This window comes from Saccopteryx leptura, chromosome 1, assembly GCF_036850995.1.
Source record: "Saccopteryx leptura isolate mSacLep1 chromosome 1, mSacLep1_pri_phased_curated, whole genome shotgun sequence".
In the NCBI taxonomy this organism is placed as follows: domain Eukaryota; kingdom Metazoa; phylum Chordata; class Mammalia; order Chiroptera; family Emballonuridae; genus Saccopteryx; species Saccopteryx leptura.
In genome coordinates this window covers 278,125,519-278,145,051 of record NC_089503.1, presented here as the reverse complement: position 1 = coordinate 278,145,051, position 19,533 = coordinate 278,125,519, and the positions used below count along the sequence as shown (strand labels likewise).

The 19,533-nt window shown below is 35.0% G+C and overlaps 1 protein-coding gene across 15 annotated transcripts in view; it reads right to left on the bottom strand.

Annotated features, from left to right (window-relative positions):
- Positions 1-773: 773 nt before the first annotated feature.
- The window catches only part of C2CD5 (C2 calcium dependent domain containing 5), a 100,679-nt gene continuing 81,919 nt past the window's right edge, over positions 774-19,533 (bottom strand). For 10 of the 15 annotated variants that reach the window (XM_066354514.1, XM_066354517.1, XM_066354516.1 and 7 more), the window contains 5 exons: positions 6,368-6,418; positions 5,380-5,481; positions 3,901-4,091; positions 2,799-2,945; positions 774-2,068 (listed from right to left, as the gene is read on the bottom strand). In XM_066354514.1, coding sequence (XP_066210611.1) covers positions 1,937-2,068; positions 2,799-2,945; positions 3,901-4,091; positions 5,380-5,481; positions 6,368-6,418 — 623 coding nt within the window. In that variant the 3' untranslated portion in view covers positions 774-1,936. The remainder of the gene's footprint in view (positions 2,069-2,798; positions 2,946-3,900; positions 4,092-5,379; positions 5,482-6,367; positions 6,419-19,533) is intronic. The other 5 variants (XM_066354559.1, XM_066354577.1, XM_066354567.1 and 2 more) reach the window with 3 other exon arrangements.

Here is a 19,533-nt window from a genome sequence, read left to right as displayed (position 1 = left end):
CATGATGCTGTCCTCCTAAAATGAGCCTGGAAGTTTGCCCTCCTTTTGAATTTTCTGGAATAATTAGAGAAGGAAAGGTGTTAATTCTTTGACTGTTCAGTAGAAATCACTTGTGAAGCCATGTGGTCCAGGACTTCTGTTAGTTGGGAGTTTTTGATTACTGCTTCAAATTCATTAATTATAATCAGCTTATTCAGATTTTCTGATGAATTCAATTCTGGTGCTAGAATTCTGGCTCCAGTACTTATTGTGTCTTTGGGAAAATCACATAAGCTCTCAGCAGCCCCAACTACAAAATGGGCCTTGCCAATAGTATCTACCTCATAGGGTTTCTGTAAAGGGTTAATACAAAAATATATTTATTAGACTTCCCTGGCACATAGAAAAGTATTTGATAAACATTAGCCATTGTTTCAGTGCTATATACCATATTTTACAAATTATTTTCTTATGTAGCTCATGAAAACAAGTGCCCTGAGAGCAGGAACTTAGGTGTGTTCTGTTCACTGTCTGAAACTGTGCTCTGGGCTCTAGTAGACATTTGATGAACTACTGTTGAATGAGTACCTACCTATCAAAGACACAGAGTGCCACAATTACATGTATATATTTTCCCTATAATTAAGACCAGGGCTTTGCATATTGTAGATGCACAATAGATGTTTGTTGACCGAAGGAATGAATGGAGATGATCAAATGTAAAGTGATTCCAGACGACTGACAGAATTGTATCAAGGAGGCAAAAAAGATGTTAAGGAATAGTTCAGTTTATCTTTATAAACTTTTTATTTAAAAAATAAAATTATAAACAAAATACAGAAAAATATTGACACCTGTGATAACAAGAAAATGACTCCTAATCTTTAGGGCAGTTTGTTATCCTGGAAGAGCAGAACCATGAGTTTTATAAAGAAATTTCATTGTGCAAAGGAGGAATGTACTTTGTAAGGTTCATTTATAACAGGTATTTGGCATTGACAAAGAAAGTATTCCTATGTGTACATTCAACATTTTGTAGCATATTTACATTCAAGTGACATTTCCAAATACAGTCTAACTCATCATCAAAAGTCCCTAAGACATTACTAAAATTCTGTTTGGTAGAAGTGTATTATAATTTTATTAGAAAATAATTTTATGTTCCTATTAGATCAATTATATTTTAACTATTTCAACAAAATTCACTGATCTTATCTTCCCTGTTGAAGCCAAGCCTCTTCTAGACAAATTAAGCACCAGCGGAAATTTGGCCTCTTATGAAGTTATATAGTAATTTTTTCCTCACTCCTTAGAGATATTAAAACTTTCCATTTAAAAAAAAAAAACCGGCAATAATAAATTTGTCTTTTTTTACAGTCTCAAAGACATATTATGGATACAAGCCACAGAATTTTAACTTCTTTTAAAAAGATGGCTGAAGTACTGCTCCTTTTCAGTTGTGACCAAATTCCTCATCAAAATAAAACACATTAAGAAACCCACGTAATTTTCCGAAAACTTTTCTCCATTTTCCTATACATCCCTCAAATCAGACTTTCTTCATTAACAATCTGTGAATTTATTACTTAGCTTTTCTAGGTAGCTGGTTTCCTGATGATCTTCTCATTTTATTTTTTAAATTATGATTTCATTAAAGTCAACATAAATTATATCTTCCACCTTTGCTACAGTTCTCTGAGAAATTTATCATAACTTACTGAAGGGTCAAGAGTCCATGGGGCCTGTCTACTAGACTTGGCAAACAAAATGTCAAGATTAGAAAATTCTCATGCCTCCAAGAGAGTCTAGACAAATCAAATCTACTTGTAATGTATTAATTATTTTTTACTGATCTCAAATGAAGTTCAATTTTTAAAAAGTCTAGGAAGATAATTAATGACAAAACAATGGAGACAGATAAACTTCATTTAGCTGAGCTCTTTCTTTCTAATTTACTTCAGGTAGTAACTTCTCCCCCAGGACACGACGACTGGCAGTTGGCAGTAGGTTGCTGAGTTGACACCACTTCTAATTCAGACTCACGGACAAAAACCACTGCGTCACCACTTACATTTATAAGACACTGTGCCTATAAGGACAACAGGACATGTTCAGTCACAAATTCAATAAGGTGCTCACATTATTCTGTTATGTTAGGGGCACCACTGTCATTAGAGAAAAGAGAGACAACCCAATAAAAAAAAATGAGCAAAGGATAAGAAGGCAATTCACAGGAAACTAAAAAAACCCCAAAACAAACAAAAACACATTATAGTCATTTAAGTTTTTAAAGGAATCCTTTACAATTTTGAGTGAGTTATCTTAACAAAAATGATAAAAGATATGTATTCTAAAATTTAACCTAAGCAATACTCCTTAGCCCCCATTAACTGAATTACACTACTTATTTAAAATAAAACAACAACAACAAGAAAAACAGAGTGGTCCCATTATGATGTACACTTCACTAGCATGGCAGTTAGAATCTGATGGCATCACGGTCCAAACCAGGGGGCATTTTCAACTCTTTTCAGCCAGCCATCACTGTATGTATTCCAAAGACCCAGCAAGACTATGATGGAAAGAGTAGTAAATTGAGAGCAAAAGTTCCAGAAGAATTTAGGAATAATAACTAGTCACCTGGATGTGAAAACGGCCTCTGACCTGTGTATGACTACGGTTGTTAATATATTCACTAGAACATATCTAAGCATCGAGAATCAAAGGACTCTATAAAGAGCTCATCTCTTTTGCAGGGGAGGGTGCAAGTGGGAAGGCTGTGAGACAGATTCGGAGGCTCCCGGGCAGCCACCTCTTACCTGGTTCTTATTTGGATTCTCCATGAAGACACACTGCTTCATGATGTAGGAGACAACCGCGTTCCCTCCTAGCGCAGCAACATGCGCTCTCACCATTGCGAACACTTCAGCAATGAAAGCATGGAGAAAACCACTGACTCCTCCTTCCTAATAACACGTACAGGAAATCAAACTATACACATGTAGACGAATGTATATGATATGTCAAAGAATAGATATGAAAGCATCTTAAATGATCTTAATAAAATGGGTAATTTTAATGTCTTTCCTAAGGCTCTGTTGTATGACTGAACAAATAAATCTTTACTGAACACGTGTCCATGATAGGGATTACTATCCCTATTTAACAGATGAAACTGAAGTTCAAAGAATTTATAAGATGCCCATGGCTAGCTATGATCATGACTAGTAAGTAAATAGCAGAACAAGAATTCAAATTGTTCCTCCATCTTCAACATATCTCTACCAAACTGTTTCCATCCTCATTCAAATAAATTGATAAATATAAACGAAACCTCCCTGCTATCCATGTGTCTGCTTCTGAACCATGTTCCAGTCACGCTTGCCTTTTGTCAGTTTCTAAATGTCAAACAATCTTCCTGACTCAGGGTCTTTGCAAATGTTGTTCCTAAAGGCTCCAAGGATTATCACCCAATTTTCTACCAGGATAGCTCTTATCCAGGTCTTTAGATCCGGCTTACATGAAGCTTCCTCAAAGATACCTTCCCTGCTGATCAAATCTAAAGTGAGTTCCCCATTATAGTTTTCTGATGGTCTCTGTTATGTTTCTTTATGTTACTTACTAGCACTAGAAGTTATATAATTATTTGTTTAATGTCTATTACACTCTAGTTCCACTAGACTGTAAATTCCATCAGGTCAAGGACTCCATTTGTTTTTGTTCAAAAGTTTTGTGGTAATACAAGCTACTATATAAAATTTCTTACATCTAGTCTGGAATCAATCCAGACAGCTTATGGGGGAGGAGATATGTACATGTGTTACTTTTGGCAAAAAACAAACAAAGCTTGTTTGGTTTTATCACTAATATTTCAATCAGAGAAAATTAGCAAAAATAATGAAATAACATTTATAAAATTACCTCACGTAGAGAAGTGGTTTCTCGAATAAAAAACATGTTAATTATCCCAAGATATTTAGTTATTTTTGCTCCAGGAATGAAAGAAAGAGGAGTCATCTTAACAACCCCAACTGTGGAATTTGCACAAGATGGAGCAGAACGATTCCGGAAATTTCCTTCACTCACTGGACTTGCTTTTTCAACTGTCACAGCTAAAATTGGAGAAAGGAGAGAAAGCACCAAGATCAGATGCTAGTAATGTAGTATTCCCCGAGGCTTCCGAATAAGTGGTGACAACATTCAGCTGTCTGTGAGGCTAAGCCATGTCACGAAAGAAAAGAAATTATCATGCACCACATGCAGTTAAAAGAGAGACAGAGAAAGAAAACATAAGAGAAAATGCTGGAATGGAATTCTTTTGGAAGAAAAATGGCATTCCTGCAAAAGAAAATGTTGATGCGGTGTAGCTGCACATACAATGATCATTACAGAGTGAAGAAGAACAAGCGGCAGAGCAATTAACAATTATCTGCTGTGGGAACAAATTATTACAGAGAGAGTGTGAAAGTTGTTACAGTTCCCAGTTTTTTCCATCTTTTTCACACAACTTCATCATTGTCAACTTGTAGATAAACCTTATGTTAACAAGTTGTAATAGGTTTCTTTTCCAAACCATTTTGATCAAACTCATAATTTTAAAAACTTAAAAATGACCTTGGCTGTCCAAAAGTTGATTGTTTATAAAATATATAAAAATAATTAGCTCTCACAAAATAGCTACTATAAGCTAGACACATATATATCTAATCCTTAAAACAACATAGCAACATAGGTATTATCCCCATTTCCACACGAGGAAACTGAGGCACAGAGAAGTTAAATAACTGACCAAGGTCACACAGCTATTAAAATGGCACTTCTAGGATTCAAAACCAGATATGATTGGTTCCATATCCTGTGATCTTTCCTTTAAAAAAATTTTCTTCCCTTCTAATGTACTGTAAACTCCAACCCTCAAATATATTTACCCCCAAATCTATCAAAACGCATGGAGTATAAAGAGCATATTAATGATTTTGACTATAAGAATGAGATGAGAATTAACTACTTTCTCTCCAGAAATACCTCATTCCTTTACCCCTCTGGATATCACACTGAACACAAGCCATATGCTAGATAGCACTTGGGTCCTGGAGGATTATCTCTTCAATAAGAGAGTTGACAATTTCCTTCCACTAGAAGGATCTAATATCTATTTATATACTTTTAAAAATACCGTCACAAAGACAGAAATTTTAAAAACACAATTCTACAGTTAAAATTAAAAAATCTAAAAGGCCCTTCAATAACTTTTGCTAAATGACCATTAGTCTGCAGCTTTCACACTCCAACACATGATTGATTGGCAATGTTATTACTGGGTCGAAAAGTCTAGCCTTCACCACTGGGAAACCAGGGATATGCTTCTCAGATCATAATGTGGTAGAAACATCCGCCTACTTGTCTTAATTGATCCGCGCCTTATGGTCTGAGCTTTCAGTTTAATGAGCTCTATCCAGCTGCTGCATCTGTCTGCAAAGGAACTGTACTCAACTGATGTTGCTGGAAACACAGACAGAGAACAAAAGAAAAAAATATGTATGACGTCTCTCACTCGTCATAACACTCCTTCCGATGACGTAATTTAACTGTAATATAAAAAAAGAATGGTCCTTTTCAAGTCAGATAAGAGAAACAGTCAAGAGTCAAGCTTTAGACACTGATTTGTCCGAAACCAATTTCTCAGTTAGCTGGCTGAGCATTTTGGCGATGTCATAGTTGTGTGGTCTTAGGAAAAACGGAAGTGGGTTTTACAGAAATAGCAACGAAAGAACCATATCCTGTGTTTTGGCTAACTTTTTATCCCCTTTCTTTTACTTTATGGTGTTTTAGCTATTTGTATTTTAGGACTTTAATTTGTAATCCAAACTTTCTGAATAATTGCCTTCCCCTTCTCTACCCTAAAATCAGAACTAAAAATATTGACAGTCAGCTGTTGAAGAATACATGAAAAAAAATCACTAGTTGCTTTGTCTCTTATTTAAATACCTTTTTTCTACCATAAGTAACAGGAAAGCCAAAGGGACATTTCTGTCCATATTTTCTTTCCATGTATGATTTTGGCAATAAAAATTTTGATAACATAGGGTAGGGCGGCAGGTGGGAGCTAACAAGTTCTTCTTTTAAAAAGAATAACTTATTACTACTGAGCTAAAAAAAATTATGAAAAAGTTAAAATTTTATTTTTAGAAATAGGGAAACTGTGAAAATACTAGAAATATTTAAATATTAGTTTTAATAATATTTTGAGACACATTCTAACTACCGTAAAGCCACATCTTGGTGTCTATTCCACTGTCCAGTGCATTTTCCAATGTTGTATGGTTATGCACCACCACACTAGAATTTCACACCTTTGGTGACTATTTGCTTAATGAGACAAACTCACCTCTCTGTGCAGCTGGTATACCTGAGTTAGAACTTGCACTCTCCACGTGTTCTAATAAGACAATATGAACAACATTAGCTTGGATGCTAAATACAAGCCAGTATCTCTTCTTGCTGTTTATAAATATTCTCTTTAAGCCAGATGAATAGGAGGAACTCTTTATGGCTTCATTGTAAAAGCAAACCAAGTAGAAATATTTAGGTTTAAAATGCCATTTCTATTGATATATGAAAACCAGCTCAGTTAATAAAAACATGCCAAGGAAGACTACTTGTTATTATAACACGAAATGAGTTTCAGAAACTTCATAGATTTGAGAAAATATAAACAGAGTAACAAATGTTAATGGGATGAAAGCAGAATGTGAGAAAACTGAGCAGAGAAAAGGGTCAACGGATTGGGAAGAAAATGTGAAATGAAGCATGGAAGGGAAATATTTGTAGGGGGAAGAGCCAGTAAGATTAAAAATTACAGACAAGGCAATGACTGACGTTTGACAGATAAACACGAGCTCCTTACTAGCCATAGCCCTTCCCCCTCTCCACCAACCCATTTGGTCAAGGACCTCACTATTAACAGCTTCCTCTGGCTGTATCAAGACTTTGCAGAATGAAAAAGGGACTGCTCTACATTGAAATAACCAAGAACTCCAATCACTTCCTTTCCAGTACCTGGTAAAAGCAGCATCCAGAATTTTCTCTGACATCTTATATTTTCATTATATTTAAGGTATTGTACAAATTTAAACAGAACTATTAAAAAATCATCTATTTCTAATGTTTAGGCTCTATCTACACTAGCATATTTGAGTTTTTGTTTTAAAGAATTTTGTAAGTGAAAAAATATGTGGTCAAGTTAGAAAAAACTCATAAGAAACACTTAGAATTATTTGGTCAGCCAGTTTTTAAAAAAATGTATAAACTAAGTAAATGCATTTTTTCTTTGCCTAATGTGTTGACATTTTAGTAATATTCTTAAACTAATAAAAGTTATACTTTTCAAGAGTAAGATTTGTATAGAATGCTTCTGATAATGGAATGCAATAGAAGTATCCCCCCTCCCATTTTTATAGGTCAGGTGGCTACTAACTTATACTGAGAGTGCGCGGTGGTTGACATCCTCTCACAATGCAGAGCTGATCAATGAACAGGATCACTAGGTGGGGTACTATGCGAGGACATGCCATAACCAAGCCCTTGGACGGCCGATCTAGAAAGGACAGCCCTCGGGATAGGACCTTGAGGGGCACTGGAAGGAAGAGATGGAGCTTACAGGAAGAAGGCCGGCACAGAACGGACATTCAGAGGCTTACCAGACCTCTGGGAACAGCTCAGCACAGAAACAGACCCAGTGCTGAGATGGCAAGAGGCTGGCCCCAGGCTTACCCATACCAGGAGGGCACCAGGGCTTTCATATGCCCTTGGTGAGGGTTGAAGTCTAAGAAATACAGTCAGCATTAGGAATTTGATGAAAGGTTTTTAAATGTCGGGGTAGGAGGGGAAGCTAAAAAAAATGTGTAAATTACTAAAATGAAATTATCTACTATACTTCAAAACTACCTAGGTAATACGGGATTCCCTAGTAGCAACTATATATAATGTAATGGCAAAAGCCCCCCAAAAGAACTTAAATGTAGAAAGTATCTGTTCTGCCCTGGCCAGTTGGCTCAGTGGTAGAGCATCGGCCTGGCGTGCAGGAGTCCCGGGTTTGATTCCCGGCCAGGGCAACAGGAGAGGCGCCCATCTGCTTCTCCATCCCTCCCCCTCTCCTTTCTCTCTATCTCTCTCTTCCTCTCCTGCAGCCGAGGCTCCATTGGAGCAAAAGATGGCCCGGGCGCTAGGAATGGCTCCTTGGCCTCTGCCCCAGGCGCTAGAGTGGCTCTGGTTGCGACAGAGCGACGCCCCGGATGGGCAGAGCATCGCCCCCTGGTGGGTGGGCCGGGTGGATCCCGGTCGGGCGCATGCGGGAGTCTGTCTGACTGCCTCCCTGTTTCCAGCTTCAGAAAAATACAAAAAAAAAAAAGTATCTGTTTCCATCTCTAAATATATCATGTGGGAGAAAAAAAGGTACATAATGATGTGTAAAGTATCTGTGTTTTTTTAAAAAGGAAAAATATCTTTGCAAAGATAGATAATAAGATATTAAGAGTAGTTGCCTCTTGGGAAGGGAAATGAAGTAAAAAGAATGCTTTATTGGATTATATGATTTTTGATAGGATTTGATTTTGTCACCATGTACATTTACTACTTATCCCATAAAATTTTACAAAAGATGGGAATAGAGAAAATAGAAGCAAGGAAATGTTTCTTCCTGGCCCTCAAGTATGAATGTGTTTGAATTAAAATCTGAAAAAACAAAAACAGAAAAAGCTCCCAAAGTTTTAAAACTAAAGACATTCTTAAGGGAAAGGGTGAATGAGAGGGTTTGCTGCACGCAAGGGGAGCAGGTTCATCTTTTAATATGCTTGCTATGACCTCCATTTTCCGCTCCAAGAAAAAACCCAAGATGGGCTGGTCCTGGCAGCAGGTGAACATGAGCACCTAGGGGTGATCTGAACACCTCCAATGTCTCACGGCCTCGGCTCTCAGCTGCACTGCTCCTTCTGATCACAAAGTGCCTTCTAGGTAACAGGCTTTTCAGAAGAGAAGGTACTACAGACATGAGCTGTCTGGCTCATTTATAAACTAATAATTCTAACTAAAAAGAAAAATTATATATGCCATCTCTATGCCAATACTTTAAAAAGAACACTTTATAGGGAACGAAATCTTATTAAAACTCTCTTGGGCTTTGTTGAGGGCTAACACTTAATTGTGGGCCATTTGTGGATCTATGTGAAGAGTCCGAGACAAATATTTCTGATGCTAGGTCCCCATTCTAGCTGCAAAGACAGTCTCAGGTAAGCCACACAGCAGCCTTCTTCTCTTATAATTTCATTTCCCACTGAACACAAAAAAGACATTATTTTGCCTTTTTAAAAAGCACAAATAAGTGATAACCCTTATTCGTATCACTTATAACTTTTTAGGGAAAGTTAACATGGCAAATAGAACATGTGGTTTTATTATTCTTTTAGTACATTCCAGCAATATTTAACAAGCCCTAGTGGCATGGAGAGGAGGACTAAGTTAAAAGCAGTTTTGTAAAAATGAGCAAATTGATGACAAAAAGGAAAAACTCGCAAGGATTCTTCCTCCCTCAATTATACATGTTTCAATGCTTCTAAAGTTTGAGACTTCTTTATTATCCTAAATAATTTGTTATACCAATGACAAAGGTATTGATTAGCTACAATGAGTTTACACATTGACCACTAATTCTTCTGACCACTTACTTATTTTATATCATTAGAATTTACATGCCATCTTTGCTCTGAGTAATTAAAAAATATTTGAGACATCCTAAGAAAATTACTAGAACTGAAAATTTCCTGCAAATTATAATAAGATTCTCTGGAAGATTAAAATGCATGTGCTCTGGAGTCTTTAAAAATCATGATGTATTTCTCTAATTCAACATTTTTCATTTTAAGTTACTATGATCAAAATTTTGGTTTATGTACCTTTTTGCATTTCCATCAATCTACAATGCATTTATTAGCTAAGTCTTATATCTATAAAATATGGCTTAATGACCAAGTTAGTATATGAACATTCAATATAAACTTTGTCCATAATGATATTAAAATATTGGTGGTTCAATAATGAAATTGCCATATTATACTTAAAAATTATTAAAGCACAGAGAAAGATATAAACAGCTTCAGTTTGGACAGTACTCAAAGGGAAACAATTCTACTACAAAGTAATACATGTGTTAGAGGACAAAGACCATTATTAGCTTCTCTGAGTTGTTAAAGCTTCCAACTAAAGGTGTACAACATCATACATCACTTGTCTCTTTCCTTCCACAGCCTTCTACTGTTTTCCTGTCTCTTTTACCAGGCATCTGCTCCTCCTCTCACTACCGTTCTTTATACTGTCTCTTCAAAATAATCCCTGTTTTCTCTCAGTAACTCAATTCAATTTTCCTTTGCTTTTTACTCCCTCTCCCCCTGATTCCGGGTTTCGCTGTCCTCACACTGCCTTGAAGAAGCTAAGATTCCATAACTCTACTTCTCCATCAATTCTCTTTTCTTTCCAGTTAGTGGGTAAGTTGTCACACATCTTCCTCTCTTTAGTTTCTGTTTTCTTCTCACTCTCCTTCCTCTCAGCATTTCTCCCCCTTCATTATTTCCCATAGATGTTGCGGTCATCAAGAACATGGAGAACTTTTTATTGTTGATATCATTTGGTTACTGTGACAAAACAGATTTTAAAAAGAGAGAGAAAACAGACATGCAATGAATTCTTAACATAAAAAGATATTTTAGCTAGTATAAAGAATTATGTATACTTGTAAGAATTCAGAATCATTAGTTGGCATGGAAAAAATAAAAGCTAACTGAAATTGTTATAGATTTACATTTCTAATTGCCAGTTTAAAATAATGTGAAGAAAGTCATTAAATTTAAAAAGTTAACCTATCTTTTAAAATCAAATTTGACTTAACAAAAAGAAAAAGTAACTTTTATTAAACCTACAATAAAAAAAGACTAAAAACACTTCTGATGTGGATACCTAATTACAGATTACAACATATTAAAGAAATAAACCAACTTGTTTTCTTTTATATAGAAGTTCAGATTTTGGCCAATGCTTATCATATTAGTCAACAGCTGCTTAACCAGAAGAATAATCTTGCCAGCCTATAGCTTATGCCACTGAACATAAGGAAATTGTCACAGCATAAAGCAGGAACAAGGTGGGTATAAAAAACTTTTCTTCTATACACTTTTATCCAATAATAGTATATAAAAACTAATATTGACTTAATTAAACCCATAAAGTCTTAAAACTCTCAGGATTTTAATGAAAATGTTTATCCTATTATAGATTAGATTTATAAAGTATTTAAGAAATATTTATAGTATATAATTCATACTTTTGTCATTAATTTAAATTCTTAAACCCTACAATAATGGTATCTAATATCTCAAGATTTACATCTTTATAAATGTATCTAAAGTAATATTCTAACCTTTTACAAAAATTACATGTATAAAAGTCTAGAGATTCTTGAGATTAACTACAGTCTATAAGAAATATCTTGGGAGATAATGTCAGAGTAATGGTGGCATGAGATACTCCTGATCTCTCCTCCTGAAATTTCAACAAATTGAACAACTATAACTCAGCAAAATAACTCCAGCTGGGCTTGCAGGCACACCTGAAAAATCTCGCACTGAATGGACTAAAGGTCTGTTGAGACATGGGAAAGAGCACCCGGAAGCCTGAGATTGCCATTGCTAAAGCCATAAAGCTGGAAAGCTGAAGCCACAAAGCCCTCACAACACACCCCACCCACCAACACAACTGCAGCCTCACCTACATCACTGTGACATGAACATGTCAGCAGAGGACAGCTCAGGAACTTAACAGAGCTAAAATGTGTAATACAGTGACACCTACTGGAAGAAACTTCTCAAAACTAAAATTTATTCTTCCTTTTTTCCCCCTTTTTCCTTTTTTATTCTTTTGAATTCCTTTTTAAAATTTTTTTATATATTTTATTCTTATTTTTGTGGGTTGTTTTGTTTTTGATATTTTTGTTTGCTTTTGATCTTTTTTCTGTGGTTTTTCTTCTTGTCATAATTTTTAAAATTTTTATTGTATTTTTTTATTTTAATTTTTTTTTTTTTTAGTGTTTTGTTTTTTTTTGGTTAGGGTTATTAACAATACTACTCTCAAATGTCATCAAGAAACAGGAAATCAAATACCATGGTTACACAAGACAAAGATGTAACTCAGAAAGAAAATAAAAATATCTCTAGAAAAACATCTCAATCACATGAAAATTATGGAGTTAGATGATAGAGATTTCAAAATGGAAGTTCTAAGAACACTCAATGAGATGCAAGAGGACACCAATAGACAACTTAATGAACTTAGAAAACAAATTAATGAACAAAACAAACACCTCACCAAGGAGATTGAAACGTTAAAAACACAAATGAAGAACTCAATACATGAACTGAAGACTGAGGTAGCAAGTTTAGCTAATAGAGCAAGCCAGATAAGGAAAGAATCAGTGACATCGAAGACAGACAACAAGAGATGCTACAAAGAGAAAGGAAAGAGGCTCCCCAATTAAAAAAAAACTGAGAGAGCTCTACAAGAATTGTCTGACTCCATCAGAAAAAGCAATATAAGAACAATGGGTATATCAGAAGAAGAGAGGGAGAAGGGAATGGAGAGCGTACTCAAACAAATAATTGATGAGAACTTCCCAAGCCTATGGAAAAAGAGCCTAAAATCCAAGTAGCAAACAGAACATTGAGTTATCACAACCCAGACAGACCTACTACAAGGCACACTGTAATAAAATTGTCAAAAATAAATGACAAAGAGAGAATCCTCAAGGCAGCTAGGGAAAATAACATAACATATAAAGGAAAGCCCATTAGGTTATCATCAGACTTCTCAGCTGAAACTCTACAAGCCAGAAGAGAGTGGACTCAAATATTCAAAGTATTAAAAGAGAGGGATTACCATCCAAAAATACTATATCCATCAAAGTTATCCTTCAAATATGTATGAAAGAGAAATAAAAACTTTTACAGACATACAGAAGCTGAGGGAATTTACCACCAGAAAACCCCTCTGTAGGAAATACTCAAGGGAGTTATTCAACCAGACACAAAGAACAAAACAAATCAAAATCACAAGTAAATCTCCAACAAGGTCACAATAAAAACAAGGATAATCTGTGACAACAATAACATAAAAGGGAAAAAATAATGAAATGCAGTAGCAAATGAGGATGGAATGCAGAAACACTCATAAGACAAAGGACTCTTGTACATATGAACATTTTTCTCTTAATAACCTAATGGTAACCACCTGCAAAAATGCCACTACTGAAATACTCAGCTTAAAAATAAAGAACAGGGGAAAAATAAATAAATAAAGAACAGGGGAAAGATGTATGCATTATCACCAAACAAAAACAACAAACAGAAACAAAAAAGAACCAAACAAGACAAAGAGCTACCAGAAAACAGCTATAAAAAAATCCTCAACTGTCAATAGTTACCCTAAATGTAAATTGTCTGAACTCACCAATAAAAAGGCACAGAGTAGCAGATTGGATCAAAAAGTAAAACCCAATCATATGCTGCCTTCAAGAGACAACTAAGTTGCAAGGACAAAGTAGATTCAAAGTGAAAGGTTGGAAAATAATTCTCTGAGCAAGTAATATCCAAAGTAAAGCAGGTCATACTCATATCTGACAATGCTAACTTCAAGACAACAAAGGTAACCAGAGACAAAGATAGACATTATTAATAACAAGGAGAACACTGTATCAAGAAGACATAACACTTCTTAATATATATACATCAAATCAGGGAACACCAAAATATACTGCTCACAAAAATCAGGGGATATATCAAAATTAATATGAAAAATAAAAAAAAACCTTTGATTTTTTTTTTTTATTAAAGAAGAACATCACAGAAAAGCAAACAACAAGTCAAAGAAAGTTGGTCAATTATGCAAATGAGTTACAAAACCCACTTTTCTTTCATTGGTGAAAATGCACTATTTACAAAAGGCTAAAAGTACTGGAGTATCTGCACATTCCCTAATCCCCTAATTTTTGTGAGCATTATATATAAGACACCACCAAAAATCTATTAGAAACAACACACCAATACAGTGAAGTCACAGGATATAAAATCAATATACAGACATCCAGTGCTTTCCTATACACCAACAATGAAACACTGGAAAACAAACTAAAAAAAACAATTATTTTTACAATTGCAACAAAAAATAAAATACTTAGGAATAAACAAAGGATATGAAGGCTCTATTTATTGAAAACTACAAAACACTATTGGAAAAAATTGAAAAAGACAAAATGAAATGGAAAAATATTCCATGTTCATGGATTGGATAGTTAAAATGGTCATATTACCCAAAGCAATATATAAATTTAATTCAATCCCTATCAAAATCCCAATGTAATTTTTTAAACAAATAGAACAAAAACTTACCAGGCTTGTATGGAACCATAAAAAATACCCAAATAGCCAAAGCAATCCTGAGGAAAAAGAATGAAGCTGGAGGTACCACACTACCTGACTTCATATTATACTACAGAGACAAGATTATCAAAACAGCATGGTATTGGCAGAAAAACAGACATACAGACCAATGGAACCAATGGAACAGAATCAAGAGCCCAGAAATAAAACCACATATATAGGGTCAAATCATCTTCAAGAAAGGAGCCAAAAACACACAAAAAACCTCTTCAATAATTGGTTCTGGGAAAATTAAAAGCCACATGCAAAAGAATAAACGACTACAGTTTGTCCCCCTGCACAAAAATTAATTCAAAATGGATCAAAGACCTAAATATAGGATCCAAAACAATAAATTACATAGAAGAAAACAAATACTAATCTCATGGACCTTGGCCATAGAGAACAATTTATAAATTTGACCCCAAAGGCAAGGGAAGTAAAGGCAAAGATAAATGAATAGAACTATATCAAACTAAAAAGCTTCTGCACAGCAAAAGAACAACAAAACAAATAGGCAGCCAACTAAATAGGAGATGATATTTGCTAACAACAGCTCTGATAAGGGGTTAATATCCAAAATAGATAAAGAACAGAGCTAAGCAACAAACAGGTACAAAATCCAGTTTAAAAATAAGGAGAGGACCTGAACAGATACTTCTCCCAAGAGGACATACAAATGGCAAACAGATATATGAAGAGATGCTCATCTTCACTAGCTATTTGAGAAATGCAAATCAAAATTACAATGAGATACCACCTCACACCTGTTAGACTGGCTATTATCAACAAGACAGGTAATAAGAAGTGTTGGAGAGATTGTGGAGAAAAAGAAACCCTTATTCACTGCTGGTGGGAATGCAAATTAGTACAACCATTATGCAAAAAAGTATAGTGGTTCCTCAAAAATTAACAGAATGACCATATGACCCAGCAATCCCTCTACAGGGTATCTAGCCAAAAAACTAAAAAACACTGGTACATAAAGACACATGCAGCCCCATGTTCATTGCAGCATTGTTCACGGTGGCCAAGACATGGAAACAACCAAAGTATCCTTCAATAGAAGACTGGATAAAGAAGATGTGGTACCTATAATGGAATGCTACTCAGCCATAAGAAATGATGACATAGGATCATTTACAACAACATGGATGGACCTTGAAATCATTACACTGAAGAAAATAAGTAATCAGGAAAAGTTAAGAACTGCATGATTTCACACAAAGGTGGGACATAAAACTGAGACTCATAGACACAGATAAAAAAAAGTAAAGTGGTTACCAGGGAAAGGGGACGTGAGAGAGGGGAATGGAGGAGAGGGTGGGGTGAAGGGTGTAAAGAGGGACAAATACAAGGTTACAGAAAATGATCTGATTTTGGGTGATGGGTATACAACATAATCAACAGTTCAAATGCTATAGAAACATTTACCTGAAACCTGTGTACTCTTACTAATCAATGTCACCCTGTTAAAGTCAATTTTCTAAATAAAATTTTAAAATGTTTTCTAAATAAATAAATATCTTACTGATTTTTTTTACTTTTCACTCATTTAATATTCACTCAGATTCCCCATTTTTACTATTTTTTATCTTTTTCTATATATATCATTTTAAAGCCTCAAACTATTTCAGAGAAACTGAAGTGTAGATATTAATAGTCAGAAAAAACATTAAGAAAGTGGTACAAAAATTTGCTCTACCTTTTTTCCTTCATAACACAGCCTCATGTGAAAATAAGTGACTTATGTAAATGCCACATCATCTATGATCCCCAGTGTTCATCAAAATATTTTTGATGACCTTCATATGATAATATCCTTTAAGAAATTATTTCAGCTCAGCACCTTTTAATATTTCAAATCAGAAAAATCAAGATAACTAGCAAGGTAACACCAAGTCAACCACAAATTTGAGACATGCCTCAAACTATTTTGTTACCTTGAGGAACAAAATCAAATATAACAAAAGATGGAAGGGAAAAATTGAAATGGATGGACAATTCAGGCCCAGGCTTACTCTACACACAGAATGAGGATACTTGTACTTGAAGCATTTTTTCTTTACATAATATTCATTCATTTTCAATAAACATGAAAAGATAAAAAAAGGTTTATCTACAAGTGAAAAGATGGAAGTACTAATAAACATACTGTGCTTAGCTCTTGGAACTACTCTGTCAACATAAAAGGAAACGAAAATGTTAACAAATCATCCTATTTGTGATAAGAACATTTAAAATAAATTAGAATCCAAAGTTTTCAGAATTAAAAAAAGAAAAAGTTCTATCAGCTCAGCTAACTGAACTAACAAAACTATAAAAACTATATATTCATTTACTTCTCGGTATTAGTGGCTGACTTTTAAGCCTCTTTGGTTGCATATAAGTAGAGACGTTTTGAGCATTTATTCCTAGCACTTCTTACCTTTCTCTCTCCTGCCTGCTTCCTGTAAATTATTATGCTTATTCCAGGTATTTCCATTCTGTAGTCAAAGCATTTCTTCATGCTATAATGCCCAGTTCCTACATTCATGTTATAACATTCTATTATAACATTCCTCAGACCTTCTCAAAACTCATCCTATCCTCAAATCTTTAAAAATACTTTCTTTATGATAACTTTTTCAAATATATTTGGTAGAGCCCACGTTCTCGTGAAAAGACTCTGAGAGAACAAAGACAATAAATGAACATGCAACATACACCATAATTTACACAACTATTCACAACAGGTACAGATAAACTTTTTAGTGTCTAATAATGATTCTGAAATGTAATATCCTAGGAAAAGCACATAGGTTTTTCAGTTTGGCACTTAGTATAAAATGTTTTATACACATTAGTATTAGTTGTGATGATATTGATCATTATGAAGATGATGATGGTGATGATGATAATAAAGGTGAAATGATTTAATTCAGCTGTTTTACAACTTTTAAACACTTTCTTCAAACAAAATCAGATATAGAAAACATTTACGTACGAAAAAGCACTGAATAGAAGCTGTTCTAGCTCAGAGGTCGGGTTGGGGAAACAGTGCCTATCTGCTCACTCTCCCACCCTCCTCAGTTCCCCCCCCACTCACTCTGCCTCCTGGGAAGTCATGAGGCTCCTCTGAATAAACTCCATGATTCAAAAATTATTGGTTTAACTGATTAGAAGCAATCTGGGAAACTTTAAGCTCAGTGTGACTTTAGACATAACTTAGCTATTGATTTGTTTTTAATGGGAGAGTATGTTAATAATCAAAGAACCATAAACTAACCCCAAGGAAGCTGAGAATTTTAAATGCTAGAGGGACTTCAATCCTGTCACATCTTGCGGATGAACTGAGGTTTCAGTTGGCCGGAGTTCTCACACTTATTAGTAGCAGAACTGAAAAGCGACCCTGGGTGGGTTGCTTTACTAATCCACCTCAAGGTCCCTTCTGAATTGCAAATATTTTAGGTATTGTTCAAGTATTACTTACTCCACTCAAATTCTTCTTTCCTTGTTCTTCAGTCCACACAGTATCATTTGTACAAATTATACTAATGGCAAGAAATACTAATTACAATTACCTTTGGAAACATTTTGAAAGTTACTGCAGAGACTAAAAATGATCAATACAGATAAGGCAAACTTACAGTTTAAATCTACCTATAGAATTCAGTAGCTATGGGCCCTGGCTGGTTGGTGCAGTGGTTGAACGTTGGCCCCAGTGTGTGGATGTCCCAGGTTCGATTCCAGTCAGGGCACACAGGAAAAGAGCCCATGTGCTTCTTCACTGTTTCCCCTCTTGCTTCTCTCCCCCTACCCCCTGCAGCCATGGCTTGATTGGACAAGTTGGCCCCGGCACTGAGGATGGCTCCATGGCCTCTGCCTCAGGCCTAAGAAGAGCTCCATTGCTGAGCAGATGAGCAGCAGAGCAACGCTCAAGATGGGCAGAGCATCGCCCTCTAGTGGGCTTGCAAGGTGGATACTGGTTCCAGGGCATGCAAGAGTCTGTCTCTGCCCCACCCCCTCCTCTCACAGAGTTAAAAAAAAAAAAGTCCATAGCTATGAACATGGTAAAATAGAGCTAACAGGGACCCCAAATACACATATATATTCCCACAGTTTAGCAATTAATCAAAATGTTTTTGTTGATTGCTTTCCCCCCACATTTTAGGGTAAGGATAAATAAAATGATACCTAAACCCTTGGAACTCTTTCTTAAAGACAAGTTTCTGTATAAATTAAGTATTTTCTTTTTAAATTCTATCTAGTCAGTTCAAGAGAGATTTTTGACAGATCTACATTTTATTCAGGAAGCTGTATTTAATTTATAAATTTGAACTCAGATTATCTTTGGATTTGACTTTTCCTCACTATTCTTTCAAGGAAGTTTAGGTATGCAAAAATTCTCCATGGACTTTTAAATCAGAATTTTAATTTAGACAGAAAGGAAAAAGGACCACAGTTACTCATGTTAGGAAGTTCAGAATCTGAAAGCAGCTCTTCCTTGCATCTTCAAAATAAGGGACAGGATCTAGTTATCTACTTGGCCAGGCTTTGCACTGATTCATACTCTACTGAGAAACATGCAGTGTGAATATAAAATTACTCTGCGTTACATCTAATTTGGTATCAGATAACATAACTGACAGTAGAAATCATAAAATTTCATTTGTATTATAAAATATAAAAATTAGAAAAGCCAATATGGTTTTAAATAATAAATTTATCATTTCTCAGAATAAAATATTTAGGAAAAAACACAAACTACATTAATTATACATGTAACATTATAACATCAGGTACAATACTATAAATTTTATAAGAAAAATTACACTGAAATCAGAAGAGAGATGGGGAAAAAACTACCTTTTTCTCCAAAAGTGTACAGCTCTAAGTAGATTTACTATTATTAAGTTAAGGAACAATCATTTTGTATTTGAAAAAATGGCAGCACCTTGTAAGTACCTAAAAATGTTCCTCAATTGTACACAAGGCACCTAAAAGGCAGAAAGCACATCCCTTTCTCACATTACTACTAAATTGAGAAAGCAATCAA